We start from the raw sequence: 17,153 nt of genomic DNA, 5'->3' as shown, positions 1-17,153 counted from the left end.
CCTGGATACACAATCTTTTGTTAAAAAGATTAAGTCTGGGACTGATGGATCTAATGAACCACCACAGCAGAAATCCCATCAGCTCCAAGTGAAAGGGACAGAGGCAGTACAAAATAAAGAAAAGCTGTCTGCCTCCTGGAATTCTTCAGGCAGGAAATGAGGCAAGAGAGTGACTTGCTTGCAAACATCTCTTGTCCTCCGAGAAAAAGAAGGCACCATCCTAGGAACAGTTTGCAGATCAGCAGAACTTCTGGAGGAACCATGGTGGGCAGGGCTGCCTCCATTTCAAAGGGTGGAAAAACCGCCTCCTAGGTTTCAAAGGCAGAGTTCTACCCCCTTGGTTCCAGAGTACAGGGCTGCCATTTACATGGGCCAAGAGGATGCGCCTTCTCCCAAAACTGAGGGGGTAAGGCTGCCATGCCCAATAGCCAGGAGAATGGGGCCTTAACCTAAAGTTGAGGGGGTAGGGCTGCTATGCCCAGAGAGCAGGAAAACGAAGCTACCCAAGGCCAAGGGGCTGGGGTCAAAACTCAAGTAGACTAGGAAAATGGGGCTGCCCAAATCCAAGGGGCCAAGGTTGCCCTAGTAATGGGCCTGGAATGTGAGGCCAATGCCCAGGGCTGCGGGGCTTCCACCCAGAATACAGGGAACGTGGTCAACACCCAGAGCCTGGAGGGCAGGGCCACTGACCACACAGTCCTGGAGAACAGAGGATTATTTTCAAGCCTTAAAAGCTAATGAAATTTGCTCTACTGAGTTTTTTACTTGGTTAGTGCCCAAAAACCCTTCTTTTCCTCCAATTTCTCCAATTTGTAATAGAAATGTCTACCCTGTGCTTGTTCTACCATCATACTCTGGGAGCAAATAGCTTCAACTTGTGTTCTGGATTTCACAAGTTCACTGATGGGGAGGAATTTTGCCTCAGGATGGAATACATCCAGAGTTTCACCCATACTTGATTTAGATGACTCAGAAGATGAGATTTCTGACTTGGAGTTGATTTAAGACTTTTGGGATGATGTGTGTCATGAATTGAATTGTGTCCCCCAAAAAAGTACGTCAACTTGGCTAGTCTATGATTCCCAGTAATGTGTGATTGTCCACCATTTTGTCATCTGATGTGATTTTCCTATCTGTTTTAAATCTTATTTCTATGATGTTAATGAGATGGGATTAGTGGCAGTTATGTTAATGAGACAGGGCTCAATCTACAAGATTAGATTGTGTCTTAAGCCAATCTCTTTTGAGATACAAAAGAGAGAATTGAGCAGAGAGACATGGGGACCTCATACTACCAAGAAAACAGTGCCAGAAGCAGAGCGCCTGGGTTCCTGTGCAAAGAAGCTCCTAGAGCAGGACAAGACTGATGAGAGGACCCTCCTCCAGAACTGACGCAGAGAGAGAGCCTCCCCTGGAGTGGGTGCCCTGAATTTGGACTTCTAGCCTACCACACCATGAAAGAACGAACTTCTGCTTTGTTTAGGCCACCCACTTGTGGTGCTTCTGTTGTAGCAGCCCTCGATAACCAAGACAATGTGACAGGGTAAATGTGTTTTGTATGTGCAAAAAATATACATTTTGAGGGCTCAAATGGTAGAATGTTATGGATTGAATTGTGTCCCCCAAAAATAAGCATTGTAAAGCCTAGCCCTTTACATCTATGAATGTGATCCCACTTGGGAATAGTGGTTTGTTATGTTAATGACACCATCAGTATAGGTATGTCTTAAGCCACTCCCTTTTGAGATATAAAAAGAGCAGATTAGGCACAGAGGCAAAGCAGCACAGATTGGGAAAGAGAGATGCCATGCCACAGGAAGATCACCAAGGAACTGAGGAACAGAAGCTGAAAACAGACAAGGACATTTCCCGAGAGCCAAAAGAGAAAGAAAGCCTTCCCCTAAAGCCAGCAAGCTGAAGTGGAGCCTCTAGCTTCCTAGATTATGAGAAAATAAATATCTGTTCATTAAAGCCACCCACTTGGTATTTCTGTTACAACAGCACAAAGAAACTAAGACAATTCCTTACTTTATTGGTGAAGGAACTGAGGCAAGAGAGAAAATCATTTGCCCAAGATCACAGAGATACTAAGTGGTGGAGCCAGGGTTTGAGCCCAGCAGTCTAGCTCTACACTGTGTGTTCAACCAGTGAGCACCACTATTCCCGTCTTCACTGTTACCATCATTAGTGGTGCCACTACCATGACCACACTCTCTGCTGGCTGACCTTGGGCCCCTGGCTTGATGACTGGGCTTCCTCCCTCTGTCAATGACCACTGAGGCCATGAGGAATTATGCTGTCCGCCTCACTGCTGAGCCATCTACTTCACCCCAGCCCAGGTCCAGGCCAGCACACTGGAGGGGCCTCACCTAATGAGTGCAGTGTGAAGGGATGAGATGGATGACACTATCCGAGCTCGACGCTGGCAGGAGCTGCTATGTGTGAGGGGAGGGTTTGACAAGTGTTACGCAGAGCTAGGGAATGGGGGTGAGTTAGATCTCCTATGGGCCCCAGGCCTGGTGTCCTTTGTTTGTTTGGTTTTTGGCTTATTTTTATGAAGTAGGTGGGTGGAGGTATGCTTAGATGTGAGAGAGGAAGGTTAATGGACCCAACTCAGAGTCTTCTTGCCTGGGCTACTTCTCTCTCTTTTTCTCCCTCAGGACAGAGCTGAACACATGGGCCCCTGACTGAGCAGAGCTGGGGCCAGAAGGCAAACAGGATGCAAGCTGACAGTACCTCAATAAGCTCCGAGATACCCTGTGGAACTTCTGTTTCAGGTGCCTCTGGTCCTCCAGGTTTGGCCGCCACTGGTATAATTGGTGCCCCTCGGAACCTAGGGTAGAAAAACAAGTCCCATCACAATTACACAGATTGTCAGCAGGGACAATGTATGTCTATAGAGCACCGGCTAACAACCAAACACTATTGGGCATCTGTTTTTTAATCCCTTCAGAAGTGCCTCAGGAAGAGGGTATCATTCATTTTCATTTTGCAGGAAAGAACATGGAGGCCCCAAAGGGAGATGCCTTGCAATTGACAACAGAATTAAAAAGGGCCCTCTCAGGATTTAAACTCTACCTTTAGAGCCCTCCCACATCAGTGATCCCTGATCCCAGGCCTCTGAATAAAAGGCCCCTTTAAAAGACTGATAGATACATCCCAGCCACCTGGAGAGATTCCAGGTGTACTAAAGATTCCAGGTGTACTAGTAACCAAAAATTCTCTGAAGATGCACCTGAACTGCACCTTCACCATCCCCATGTCTAAGCGATGGCATTCCTGCCTGGACAATGCAAAGCCCTACCAGGAGAGCCCTGCCTTTTTATAAGGAGATCCTTTCTATGATAGTACATTCATCTTTTCCATTAAAAAAAAAAAAAAAGTCGTGTAATGCTGTCAGGAAAAAAAATGGAAAAGAGAAAACAAATAACCCATAATCCCACCATTGGTGGGATTTTTTTCCAATCTTATTTTTTCTATGCATTGCCAATGGATTAACTTTTCACGTTTTGCTTAATATATGCACACAATTCCATATCCTGCTGATTTATTTACATTATATCATAAACAATTTTTTGTTGAATGATAGCTACGACAACAGCGATAATAACTCCCTTAGCTAAACGAAGCATATAACACTATAGAGTTGTTACCACTGTATAGATGAGAAACTTGAGGCTTAAAGAGGCTAATTAATTTGCTCCAAGTCATGGGCTACAAACCACAGAGTCAAATTCAAACACACCCCGTGTGACTCTAGAATCAGAACTCTCAGCCTCTATGTTATACTCCTTCTCCTGCCCTGGTGGCACAGTGGTTAAGAGCTCAGCTGCTAACCAAAAGGTCAGCAGTTTGAACCCACCAGCCCCTCCTTGGAAACAGTATGAGGCAGCTCTACTCTATCCTATAGGGTCACTATGAGTCGGAATCAACTGGATGGCAACAGATTTGGTTTGGTTTTTTTATATAATAGTTCAGGAAGTGGGTAAGTGCTTTTTCCCTTAATGTTTGGGGTATTTCATGACTCACTTTTGCATTGACTTTGTGATAAATTGCTGGGGTATAAATCTAAGACTCAACGCACATTGAAAGGACAATAAAAATGGCAAAAAAAGGACATCAAAAATTCTCTCCTCTAGAAAAGCAACGAGAACACTGGCAAAAACCAACATATTCAAAACTCTGAAAATTAACCAAAAGGCTGCAGCAATCTGGGGAGTGTCTATTTAAAAAAAAAAAAAAAAGACTGAATCTCAGTAAGAACAAGTAAGTTTTGGACGTTTTAACTTGCCCTACTCCCGTCTACTCCTCAACTCCTCAGTAGCCTTGAAAACCAGCTGCCTGGCAGCCACTGGAAGGAGCACAACAGGGTTGGAGCTCCTTTGAACATCCATTCTCAGGGAACTATTGTGTGATTTGCCTAATGGTTCCATGGGAGACCCTACTTGCAAAACTTGTCTTTATTTGGCCTGAGTTGGAGCTCATCCACCACAAACAGCCTTTTCCCCAGGAGTATTTTGTCAAAAACAATCAGAAGCAATTGTTTGACATCATGGTTGCCTGAGGCAGATGATAACATTTTTGGCAAACAACAGGCTGACCAAAAAATTCAAAACGAAAACCTGGGGAGCAAGATGTCCATAAGGAGCTCAGGAAATCTCTGTCACATACCAGGAAATCTTGAAGGCCACATGCAGGCATAAGACTGTGGGCATGCCCAGGGAAAGACCCTGAGAAGGCAATAAGCTCTCACCTCTGCTTAAGTTTGAGGTTCTGTGCAGGCAGAAAGTGACCACTAAGATGGAATTATAAACTGCCTGGCCAAGAATTGAAGACATGTCCCAACACACACAGAGCCCTTCAGCAAAGATTGGGAGACTTATTGTTTCTAGGCATTTAAGGAAATTTCTGTATAATCATTAGCTAAACACTAAGCTAATTAAGCAGAGACTTCAGTGGCCACACATGACAAAGAATAGAAAATTCTTACAAAGAAGAAAGGGGGGTGGGGAGAAACAGAATTAATCCAAATAAGTCATTAAACAAAAACACCACACCATGGGGACTGGGAAGAATTTGATTTCCAGAGGTTCCAAACTATATTATTTTAAATGTTCAATTTTAACAAAAATTTGCAATATATACAAAGAAACAAGAATATGGCCCATACACAAGAAAAGGGAAGTTAACAGAAACTGTCCCTGAGAGAGCCCAGATATTGGATTTACTAGACAAATACTTTAAGTCAGCTATTTCAAGTATGTTCAAAGAACTAAAGGAAACTATGTCTAAAGAAATAAAAGAAAATATGAGAATAATGCCTCACCAAATAGAGACTCTAAAAATAGAAATTATTTTAAAAAAGAAAGGATGGAAGAGAGGGAAGGACGGTGTACAAACAAACCAAAGAGAAATTCTAGAGTTGGAAAGTACAATAACTAAAACGAATAATTCAGTAGAGAAGCTCAACAGAAGATTTGGGCAGGCAGAAGAAACTTGAAGATGGGTCAAATGAGATCAACCAGTCTAAGGAAAAGAAAGAAAAAAGAATGAAGAAAAATAGACACAGCCTCAGAGACATGTGAGATACCATCAAGCATACCAATATATGTATAATATGAGTTCTACAAGGAGAGGAGAGACATAAGGCAGATAAAATATTAAGAAATAAAGGCCAAAAACTCCCCAAATTTGATGAAAAACATTAATCTACATATCCAAGAAGCTCAACAAACTCCACACTGGGTAAACTCAAAGAGATCCAGTCACAGACACAGTACAATCCAGCTGCTGAAGGCCAAAGACAAAGAAAGCATCTTAAAAGCAAGAAGAGAGAAGCAACTCATCATGTACAAGAGATCCTCAGTAAGACTAGCAGCTGACTTCTCACCAGAAATCATGGAGGCCAGAAGGCAGTGAAATGACATATTCAAAGTGCTAAAAGAGAAAGACTGCTAGACAAAAATTATATACGCACTGCAGTCAAGTCGATTCCAACTCACAGCAAACCTAAAGGACAGAGCAGAACTGTCCCACAGGGTTTTCCAAGGTTGTAAATCTTTAGGGAAGCAGATTGCCACATCTTTCTCCCACAGAGTGGGTGGTGAGTTCAAATCACTGACCTTCTGATTAGCACCTGAGCACTTTAACCATTGCGCCACCAGGGCTCCCTAAAAATTGTATAATCTGCAAACATATCCTTCAAAAAATGAAAGAAATTTAGACACTCCCAGAAAAACAAAAAATGAGAGAATTCATCATGAGCAGACCCACTGTAAGAAATAAGGGAGTCCTTTTGGCTGAAATGAAATAACACTAGATAATAACTTAATATTTTTAAGAAGACAGTACTACCTAAAGCAGTCTACAGATTTGATGTAATCCCTATCAAAACCTCAACAGCATCTTTTGCAGAGATAGAAAAACCCATTGCAAAATCAATATGAAATTTCAAGGGACCTCCAATAGCCAAAACAATCTTGAACAAGAAAAAGCTGAAGAACTCTCACTTCTCAACTTCAAAACTTACTAAAGCTATAGTAGTCAAAACAACGTGGCACTGGCATAAAGACAGATGTATAGACCAATGGAATAGAATAGAGAACCCAGATATATATCCTCATCTATATCGTGAACTGATTTTTGACAAGAATGCCAAGACTATTCAATGGGGAAAGGATAGTCTCTTCAACAAATGGTGCTGGGGCAAATGGACATCCATGCGCAAAAAAATGGAGTTGGACCCCTACATTACACAACATACAAATGTTAACTCAAAATACACATATTATGATTCCATTTATATGAAATGTCCCTAATAAACAAATTCATACAGAAAGTAGATTAATGGTTGTCTATGGCTGGGAATCCTTTGTCGTTGAGTCAGTTCCAACTCATAGTGACCCTAGAGGACAGAGCAGAACTGCCTGTAGGGTTTCCAAGGAGCAGATGGTAGATTCGAACCGCTGGCCTTTTGGTTAGCAGTCGAGTTCTTAACCAGGGACACTATGGATAAATGAGTAATGACTGCTGAGTACCAGATTTCTTTTTGGGGTAGTGGTTGTTGCACAACTCTGTGAATACATTAACTGAGCTGTACACCTTAAATACATAAATGCATGGTATATGAATTATATCTCAATAAAACTGTTGTAGAAAAAATTAACTCAAAATAGATCTAAGACCTAAATATAAGAGCTACAACTATTAAACTCTCAGAAAAAAACACAGGTATAAATCTTCATGACCTGGAATTAGGCAATGGTTTCTTACATATGACACTAAAAGCATAAGAAATAAAAGAAAAAAATGGATGAATTGGGCTTTATCAAAATTTTTAAATGTGTCCTTCAGAGGACACCATGAAGAAAATAAAAAGACAACCTAAAGAGTGGGAGAAAATATTTGCAAATCATATACATGATAAGGTATAATATCAAGAATATATAAAGAACTCTTACAACTCAACAATAAAAAGACAAAGAACCCAATTTTAAAATAAGCAAAGAGTAGAATAAACATTTATCCAAAAAAATATACAACTGACCAATAAGCACATGAAAAGATGCTCAATATCATCAGTCATCAGGGAAATGCAAATCAAAACCACAATGAAATCCCACTTCACATCCACTCAAAAAAAAAAAAAAAAAAAAAAACTCACTGCCATCGAGTTGATTCCGACTCATAGCGACTCTAATAGGTATAATCAAAAAGACAATGAAAAGGATATAAAAAAATTGAAACCTTCATACACTGCTCGTGGGAATGTAAAATGGTACAGTCATTGTAGACAAATGTTTGGCAGTGCCTCAAAAAGCTAGACATAGTTTTCTGTTGCTTTTTTTTTGGGTGGCGGGGGGGCGGGGCAAGATGGTGGCTTATATACAGGCACCACAATGTCCCTAAAGCAATTACTTGAGACAACAAGTAAGAACCAACACAGACAGCAACTTCGGAACTTTGAACAACAAATGAAGGATTGCAAACAGGCTGGACACCAGATCAGAGGTAGAAATAGAACAAGGGCAGTGGGAGAGCAGAGATTCACAGATCATCCACATCCAACCTGCCATACTGGCACAACATGGCCATTTTGAGATGATTACAGGCAACACCCCTGAGTGAGGATCTCCAGGAGGGAACAACATGGAAAACACAGCCTGAGACAGAGACACTGTGTGAACAGCCCCGGAAGAGAAAAGGGTGAGTAAGCTGCATACTGGGGTTGGGCATGCCTAAGAGAGTGACACAAAGGAGCAACATAGCTTTGAGACCAAGAAACTACTGGGAAGTGCTGCTAGACTTGAGTGGTATGGGTTGGACTGTAGGAGCTTCAGGACAGAGGACAGAAAAGACAGACAGTGCACACCTGGGGAGGGGGCACAGAAAAAAGTACAGAAGTGTGAGTGTGAGCTCCCATATCACTGGTGAGTGCAGGGAATGGATGGAGCCAGGAATTATAGCTGGGACTACTCAGAAGCCACAGTACTTATCCATTAGCCAGTATGAGAGACATTTATTGCCAAGGCAACATGCTGGGAAAAATCTAGGCATGCTCCCCAGAACAAGCCCAGCACCACCTGATGAGGGCTGCACACCATATAGCACTAAGGGCCTTCTTTGCAACCTCAGGGCCATGCCGCCCAGACACCCTTGTGCAGAGGGGCCATGCTATCCTTCAAGGGCTGTGCAGGGGCCCTGTCCAACCCGCATCTTGTGCCTCACCATGGGAAAGAGACCTGCTCTCTCATCTCCATGCAACCTGCCACGGGAAGTCTCACGTGCCCAATGCCATAGGTTTCCCTATGATAGCCCAACCCACCACACCTACCTGTGAAGATAAGCCATGCCCAACCAACCAGTAGTAGCAAAGACATACATCCTTCAACATACAAAATAAAAACAATACAAAGGGAAGGAAGCAACCTAAAGAGAAAAAGAAGCTAAGCTCCAGATGTATCAAAGTAAAAACAAAAACAAAAGCCTTAATGCTTCAAAAACAGCAAACAATTACAAAGCATATGAAGAGATAGGAAAGGATGAATCAAACAGACAACCAAAAAAAAAGGGGGGAGGCCACAGAAACAGTCCCTCAGGAAGGACAGATAATGGAACTACTTGACAAAGACTTCAAAGCACTAGTATTAAGTTTCCTCAATGAGCTAAAGGAAAACACAGGGAAAAAAATCTAAAAGAATCCAGGAAAACAGTATAAGAACAAAATGAGAAATTCAATAAAGATACAGAAACTTTTTTTAATTGGAAATTTGGGAGTGTAACAATAAAACAACAGAAATAAACAACTCCAGGGAAGAAAAGAAGTAGAATTGAAACAGCAGAAGGAAGGCTCAGTGAAACAGAAGACAATGCCTTTGAGCTGACTCAGTATGATGAGCAAATAGGAAAAAAAAAATGAAGAAAAAAGAACAAAGCCTAAGGGATATGTGGGACACCATCACAAGGAACGATATACACATTATGGGAGTTCCAGAAAAAAAAGAGAGCAAAAAAAAAAAGTCCAGAAACAACTTTTGAAGACATAATGTCAGAAAACTTCCCAAACAACATGAAAGACAAGAAATTCTACATCCAAGGAGTTCAATGAACTCCATATAGGATAAACTCCAAGAGAAACTCACCGATACATATCATAATCAAACTTTCCAGAACTAAGGACAAAGAAAAAAAATTGAGAGCTGCACAAGAAAAATGAAATACCACTAAAGAGAGGCCTCTATAAAATTAAGTGCTGATTTTTCATCAGAAACCATGCAGGCATGAAGACAATGGGATGACATTATAAAAGTCCTAAAGAAAAGAACTGTCAACCAACAATAGTATACAAAATTGTTATTCAATAACAAGGATGAAATTAGGACATACCTGACAAACAAAAAGTAAGGGACACTATAACCACCAGACTCCAGACTGGTCCTATTAAAAATATTAAAGGATCCCACTTTGAAATGTGGCGTCTGGGGTCTTAAATGCTAACAAGCGGCCATCTAGATGCATCAATGGGTCTCAACCCACCTGGATCAAAGGAGAATAAAGAACACCAAGGTCACATGATAACTATGAGCCCAAGAGACAGAAAAGGCCACATGAACCAGAGTCTTACATCATCCTGAGACCAGAAGTAGACGGTGCCCGGCCATAACCGATGACCGCCCTGACAGGGAGCACAACAGAGAACCCCTGAGGGAGCAGGAGATCAGTGGGATGCAGACCCCAAATTCTCATAAAAAGACCAGACTTAATGGTCTGACTGAGACTAGAGGAATCCTGGAAGTCATGGTCCCCAAACCTTCTGTTGGCCCAGGACAGGAACCATTCCCAAAGACAACTCATCAGACATGGAAGGGACTGGACAATGGGTTGGAGAGAGATGCTGATGAAGAGTGAGCTACTTGTATCGGGTGGACACTTGAGACTGTGTTGGCATCTCCTGTCTGGAGGGGAGATAGGAGGGTAGAGAGGGTTAGAAACTGGCAAAATTGTCACGAAAGGAGAGACTGGAAGGGCTGACTCCTTAGGGGGAGAGTAAGTGGGAGTATGGAGTAAGGTGTATATAAGCTTATATGTGACAGACTGACTTGATTTGTAAACGTTCACTTAAAGCCCAGTAAAAATTATTAAAAAAAAAAAATATTAAAGGGTATCCTCCAGAAAGAAAATCAATGTTTTAGGCGAAAACCTGAAACAATACATACAGCAGCAGACTCCTTTAAAAGGAAAGCAGTGACGATATAAAGATTAAACCTATGATACTTCCAGCTGGTAAATACGACAGGCAGGTCCCTCCCGTTCTACAATGACAAAATTACAGGCAGAAAAACAAAGAAAACAATGTAACTAATTACTTACAAACTTGAATTAGAATTACAGTGAAGCCGACATACAAAGATGCAATTGATGGTAACATCTAAATAAAAGGTGAGGGGACTAGGGCACACACAGATTTTTGAATATGTTAAGAAAGTCAAATTGGTATCAGAATATGGTAAAAAAAAATATGGTAGGTAGCTTTAATTGAAGATATAAACATAATCATAATGGTAACCACAAAGAAAGTAAATAATAAAATTCTACATCAAAAGAAAAAAAATAGCTCAGAATCTACCAAAAAAAAAAAAAAAAAAGAATAATTAACAAAAGAGAGAGAAAAAAGCTATGGATAAAAAGTACTCAGCACTGGAGAAAAAAGAGAAAGAAAACCCAGAAATCTCATAAAACAATGTATGATAAGGTGGTAGAAGCAAACCCCGCTCTATTAAAAATAGAGCCGCTCTGAGTCTAAATTAACTCGATGGCACACAACAGCATCAATAATTACTCTGAAAGTAAACGGATTAAACACTCCAGCCAAGAGGCAGAGAAGGGCGGATTGGATAAGAAAGCATGACCCACTCATATACTGTCTATAAGAGACACATCATAGGCTCAAAGACACAAACAGACTGAAGGTGAGGGGATGGGAAAAGATATTCCATGAAAATAATAACCAAAGCAGAGCAAAGGTGGCCATACTCATACAGACAAAATACATTTTAAATGAAAATCTATTACAGGAGATGAAGGACAGTATATTTAAATTAAAGAAGCAATTCATCAAGGAAAAATAACAATCATAAATATATGTGCACCCAACAGCAATACACCAAAATATATAAAACAAACAAGGACAAAGCTGAAAGGAGCTATAGACAGCTCTACAATAACAAATGGAGACTTCAATACATCATTGTCAACAATGGACAGAATTTCCAGAAAGATCACTAAAAAAATAGAGGACCTGAGCAACACCATAAACCAATTAGATCTAATAGGCATATACAGAACTTTCCACCCAACATCAGAACAATACACATTCTTCTCTAGGGCATACGGGGCATTCTCCAGGATAGACCATATGGGAGGCCACAAAACAAGCCTTGACAAATTTAAAAAGACTGAAACAATACAAAGTGTCTTCTTTGACCACAAAGGAATAAACTAGAAATTCACAATACAAAGAAAAATGAAAAATAAATTCATGGAAGCCAAACAATGCACTACTTAAATAACCAATGGGTCAGGGAAGAAATTAAGAATGAAATTAAAAAAAAAAAAATACTTGGAGCTAAATGAAAATGAAAACAAAACATTCCAAGACCTATGGGATGCAGCTAAGGCAGTCATTAGAGGGAAATTTATAGCAATTAATGCCTACATCAAAAAAGAAAAAAAGACCTCAAGTCAACAGCCTAACTCTACAATGTGAGGAACTAGAAAAGAGCAAACTAAGCCCAGAACTACCAAAAGGAAGGATATAATAAAAATCAGAGCAGAAATAAATGAAATAGGGAATAGAAAAATAATAGAATCAACAAAACCAAAAGTTGGCTCTTTGAGAAGATCAATGAAAAACTGACAAACCTCTAGCTAAACTGACAAAGAAAAATAATGAAAGAATGCAAATAACCAAAATAAGGAACAAAAGCAGAGACATTACAGTAGACCCAACAGAAATAAAAAGATTAATTTAGATGAAAAGGACAAAATCTAAGAGGCATATAGCCTACCTAAACTAACACAAAAAGAGACAGAAGACCCCAACGAACCCCTAACTAGAGAAGTGACTGAGTTGGTAATCCACACCCCCACACTTGCCAAAAAAAAAAAAAAAAAAAAAAAGTCCTGAACCAAATGGTTTCACTGGGGAGTTTACCAAACATTCAGAGAATTGACACCAATCCTGCTCAAACTCTTCCAAAATATAGAAGAGGAGAACTACTCCCTACTTCCTTCATTCTATGAATCCATCATTACTCTGTTACATAAAACAAAGAAACCACAAGAAAACTACAGACCAATATCCCTCATGAACATAGATGCAAAAATTCACAACAGAATACTAGCAAACAAAATCCCACAACATATTTAAAAAAATTATACACCATGGCCAAGTGGGATTTATTCCACGAGTTCAAGGATAGTTCAACACTAGAAAATCTATCAATGTAATACACCACTTTAATAGAGCAAAGGAAAAGAACCACATGATCATCTCAATTGACAAAGAAAAGGCATTTGATAAAATGCAGCACCCTTTCCTTATTAAAACTTTCAACAAAATAAGAATAAAAAGGAAGTTCCCCGACATGGTTAAGGGCATCTATGAAAAACCAACAGTCAACATTATACTCAGCGGAGAAAGACTGAGATCCTTCCCCTTGAGAACAGGAACGAGGCATGATGCCTACTTTCACTACTTCTATTCTATATCATATTGCAAGTCTTAGCCAGAGCAATAATGCAAGAAAATGAAATGAAAGGAACCAAAATTGGAAAAGAAAAAGCAAAACTCTCTGCAGATGACATGATCATGTATATATATACATATATGTGTATACGTATATATAATACCAAAGAATCTACAAGAAAGCTTCTAGAACTAATAGAAGAACTCTGCAAAGTTGCACGGTACAAGACGAACTCACAAAAAATCAGTTGGGTTTCTCTACACACCAGCAAGGAGAAATCCAAGAAGGAAATCAAGAAAACAATTCCATTTACAATAGCACCCAAGAGAATTAAATACCCAGTGAGAAATCTAACCAGAGATGTAAATGACCTATACAAGTATAACTAAAAGCAGTGCTGCCAGACACTAAAACAGAACTAAATAAATGCAAAAACATTCCCTGCTCACAGATTGGAATACTTAATATTGTGAAAATTTCAATACTACCCAAAGCGATATACAGATTCAAAGCAATTTTGATCAAAATTCTAACAACAGTTTTTATAGAAATGGAAAAACTAATCCTCAACTTTATATGGAAAGGCAACAGGCCACAAATAACCAAAGCAATTTTGAAGATGGACAAAGTAGGAAGTCTCACACTTGCTGATTTCAAAATATACTATGCAGCTACGGTAATCAAAACAGCCTGGTACTGGTTCAATGATAGACACATAGACCAATGGAATAGAATGAGAGCCCAGAAATAAATCCATATATGTATGGTCAAGTGATTTTTGACAAAGATGCTAAATCCATTCAATGGGGAAGGAATAGTCTCTTCAACAAATGCTGCCAGGAAAACTGGATTTCCACAGGAAGAAAAATGAAGCAGGATCTGTATCTCACACCACACACAAAAACTAATTCAAAACGGATCAAGGATCTAAACGTTAAACCTAAAACCATAAACTTCTTAGAAGAAAATACAGGGGCGAAACTATGGGATGTAGTTTTTTTTTTTTTTTTTTTTTAATGACAGGCTATCAAATACAATGTATGTACAGGCTGCAGATGACAAAACAGATCATTGGATCCTCAAAAATTAAATACTAACATTCATCAAAAGACTTCATTAAAAGAGTAAGAAGGCAACCTTCAGGCTGGGGAAAAATTTTGGGGAACCATATATCTGATATGGGTTTGATATCTAAGTATAAGAAGTCCCAGCAGCACAATGCTTAAGTGCTTGGCTGCTAACCAAAGGACTGGTAGTTTGAACCCACCAAGTAGCTAAGAGAAAGATCTGGCGACCTGCTCCCACAAAGGTTACAGCCTAGAAAAGCCTATGGGGGGCATTCTACTCTGTCACAGGCGATTGCTATGAGTCGGTATCAACTTGACAATACCTAACATCATCAACATCTAAAACATATATATAACTTCTACATCTTGACAACATAAAGACAAACAGCCCAGTCAAAACATGGGCAAAAGACATGAACAGACACTTCGCCAAGCAGCCAAAAAACACATGAAAAATGTTCATTGTCATAGCCATTTAAAAAAAAAAAAACAAGGAAAATATTAGCCCAAGAGACAAAAAGGGCCACATAAACCAGAGACTCCATCAGCCTGAGACCAGAAGAACTAGATGGTGCCTAGCTACCACCAATGACTTCTCTGACAGGGAACACAACAGAGTCCCTGACAGAGCAGGAGAAAAGTGGGGTGCAGAACTCAAATTCTAGTAAAAAGACCAGGCTTAATGGGCTGAGACTGGTGGAACCCTAGAAGACATGGCTCCCAGACCCTGTTAACCCAGAACTAAAACGATTCCCAAAGCCAACTCTTCAGACAAAGATCAGACTGCACTATAAGACATAAAATGATACTCATGAAGAGCGTGCTTCTTAGTTTAAGTAGATACGTGAGTCTAAATGGGCAATGCCTGTCTGGAGGCGAGATGAGAAGGCAGAAGGGAAAGGAGGTGGTTGAATGGACGGGGGAAATCCTGGGTAGAAAGGAAGAGTTTGCTGGCATATTATACGAATAGCAACTAGGGTCACATAACAATGTGTGCATAAATTTTATATGAGAAACTAACTTGAGCTGTAAACTTTTGCCGAAAGTGCAAAAAAAAAACCTCAAACCTGTTGCCATCGAGTCGATTCCGACTCATAGCGACACTAGAGGACAGAATAGAACTGTCCTCTAGGGTTTCCAAGGGGCAGCTGATGGATTTCAATTGCCGACCTTTTGGCTAACAGCCAAGCTCCTAACACTGTGCCACCAGGGTCCATTAGCCATTCCAACCAAAAACCAAACCCAGTGCCGTCGAGTCAATTCTGACTCATAGCGACCCTACAGGACAGAGTAGAACTGCCCCATAGAGTTTCCAAGGAGCGCCTGGTGGATTCGAACTGCCGACCCTTTGGTTAGCAGCCGTAGCACTTAACCACTACACCACCAGGGTTTCCCCATTAGCCATTAGAGGAATGCAAATCAAAACTACAATGAGATATCACCTCACCCCTACTAGAATGGCAATAATTAAAAAAGAAAATGCTGGCAAGGATGTGGGGAGATAGTTCTCTTATCCGTTGCTGGTGGGAATGCAAAATGGTACAACCATTATGGAAAACAGTATGGCAATTCCTCAAAAGGCTAAATATAGTACTATGATAAAAAAAAAAAAAAACCAGCAATTCCACTCCTAGGTATATACCCTTGGGACAAATTCATAACTATGTTCAACAGCAGAAAAGATGGAAACAACCTACGTACCCATCAATGGATGAACGGAAAAAACAAAATATGGTACATACATACAATGGAATACTATGCAGCCATAAAGAAAAATGAGGTCCTGATACAAGCAGCAACATGGATGAACCTTGAAGACACTATGCTGAGTGAAATAAGTCAATCGCAAAAAGACAAATATCGTATGATCTCACTTTTATGAAATAACAAGAATAGGTAAAGATCTGATTGTTAATGGTTACCAGGGATTGGGGGGCACAGGGAAGAGAGAAAGACTCATTGTCTAGGTAGTAGTGACTTGTTATTATTTTGTTGTTGTTCTTGAGAATATACACAACAAAACATGTACCAACTCAACAGTTTCTACACATACCATTTAGTGACACTGATTACATTCTCTCCAGTTACGCGACCATTCTTACCCTACCTTTCCGAGTTGTTCCTCCACCACTGAATAAGTGGTAATGGCTTCTTCTTTACAGTGATGGGAAAGGAGGCACCTCAAGTGGGTGAAAATTGTACAACTTGACTAATGTAAGTGATATCACACCTAATGTAAGTGATATCACTAAGCTGTACATTAAAAAAAAGGACAAATTGGAAAATGGTATACATGATTTTGGAAAAACAACCCCCCCCCAAAAATAACAAAATGGGCTACAGATGCTGATGCTACTTAGACATAACCAAACACCTCATGGCATTAGTTTTCTTGGTTTAAAAGATTAGGGTAATGGTATCGTGGGAAAATCAAGTCAATTGGCATAATACTATTTTTATTTATTTTTATATATATTTTTAAAAATTGAACTTTAGATAAAGGTTTACACAGCAAACTAGTTTCTCATCAAACAGTTAGTACACATATTGTTTTATGACACTGGTTAACAACCCCGCAACATGTCAACACTCTCCCTTCTCAACCCTGGGTTCCCTATTACCAGCTTTCCTGTTCCCTCCTGCATTCCAGTCCCTGCCCCAGGGCTGGTGTGCCCCTTTAGTCTTGTTTTGTTCCACTGGGCCTGTTCAAATCTTTGGCTGAAGGGTGAACCTCAAGAGTGAGGTTTTTACTCAGCTGAAAGGGTATCTGGGGGCCATACTCTCAGAGTTTCTCCTGTCTCTGTCAGGCCACCAAGTCTGGTCTTTCTTTTTGAGTCAG

At 40.1% G+C, this 17,153-nt stretch overlaps 1 protein-coding gene across 1 annotated transcript in view; it reads right to left on the bottom strand.

The window, feature by feature from the left end:
- The window catches only part of EEFSEC (eukaryotic elongation factor, selenocysteine-tRNA specific), a 300,712-nt gene that overhangs the window by 158,316 nt on the left and 125,243 nt on the right, over positions 1-17,153 (bottom strand). Inside the window, exon 3 of the mRNA XM_064274793.1 lies at positions 2,737-2,833. Within this exon, the coding sequence (XP_064130863.1) occupies positions 2,737-2,833 (97 nt within the window). The remainder of the gene's footprint in view (positions 1-2,736; positions 2,834-17,153) is intronic.

Source organism: Loxodonta africana, chromosome 22 (genome assembly GCF_030014295.1).
Source record: "Loxodonta africana isolate mLoxAfr1 chromosome 22, mLoxAfr1.hap2, whole genome shotgun sequence".
NCBI lineage: Eukaryota > Metazoa > Chordata > Mammalia > Proboscidea > Elephantidae > Loxodonta > Loxodonta africana.
The sequence above is the reverse complement of the archived record's forward strand: the minus strand, read 5'-3'. Positions and strand labels throughout refer to the sequence as shown.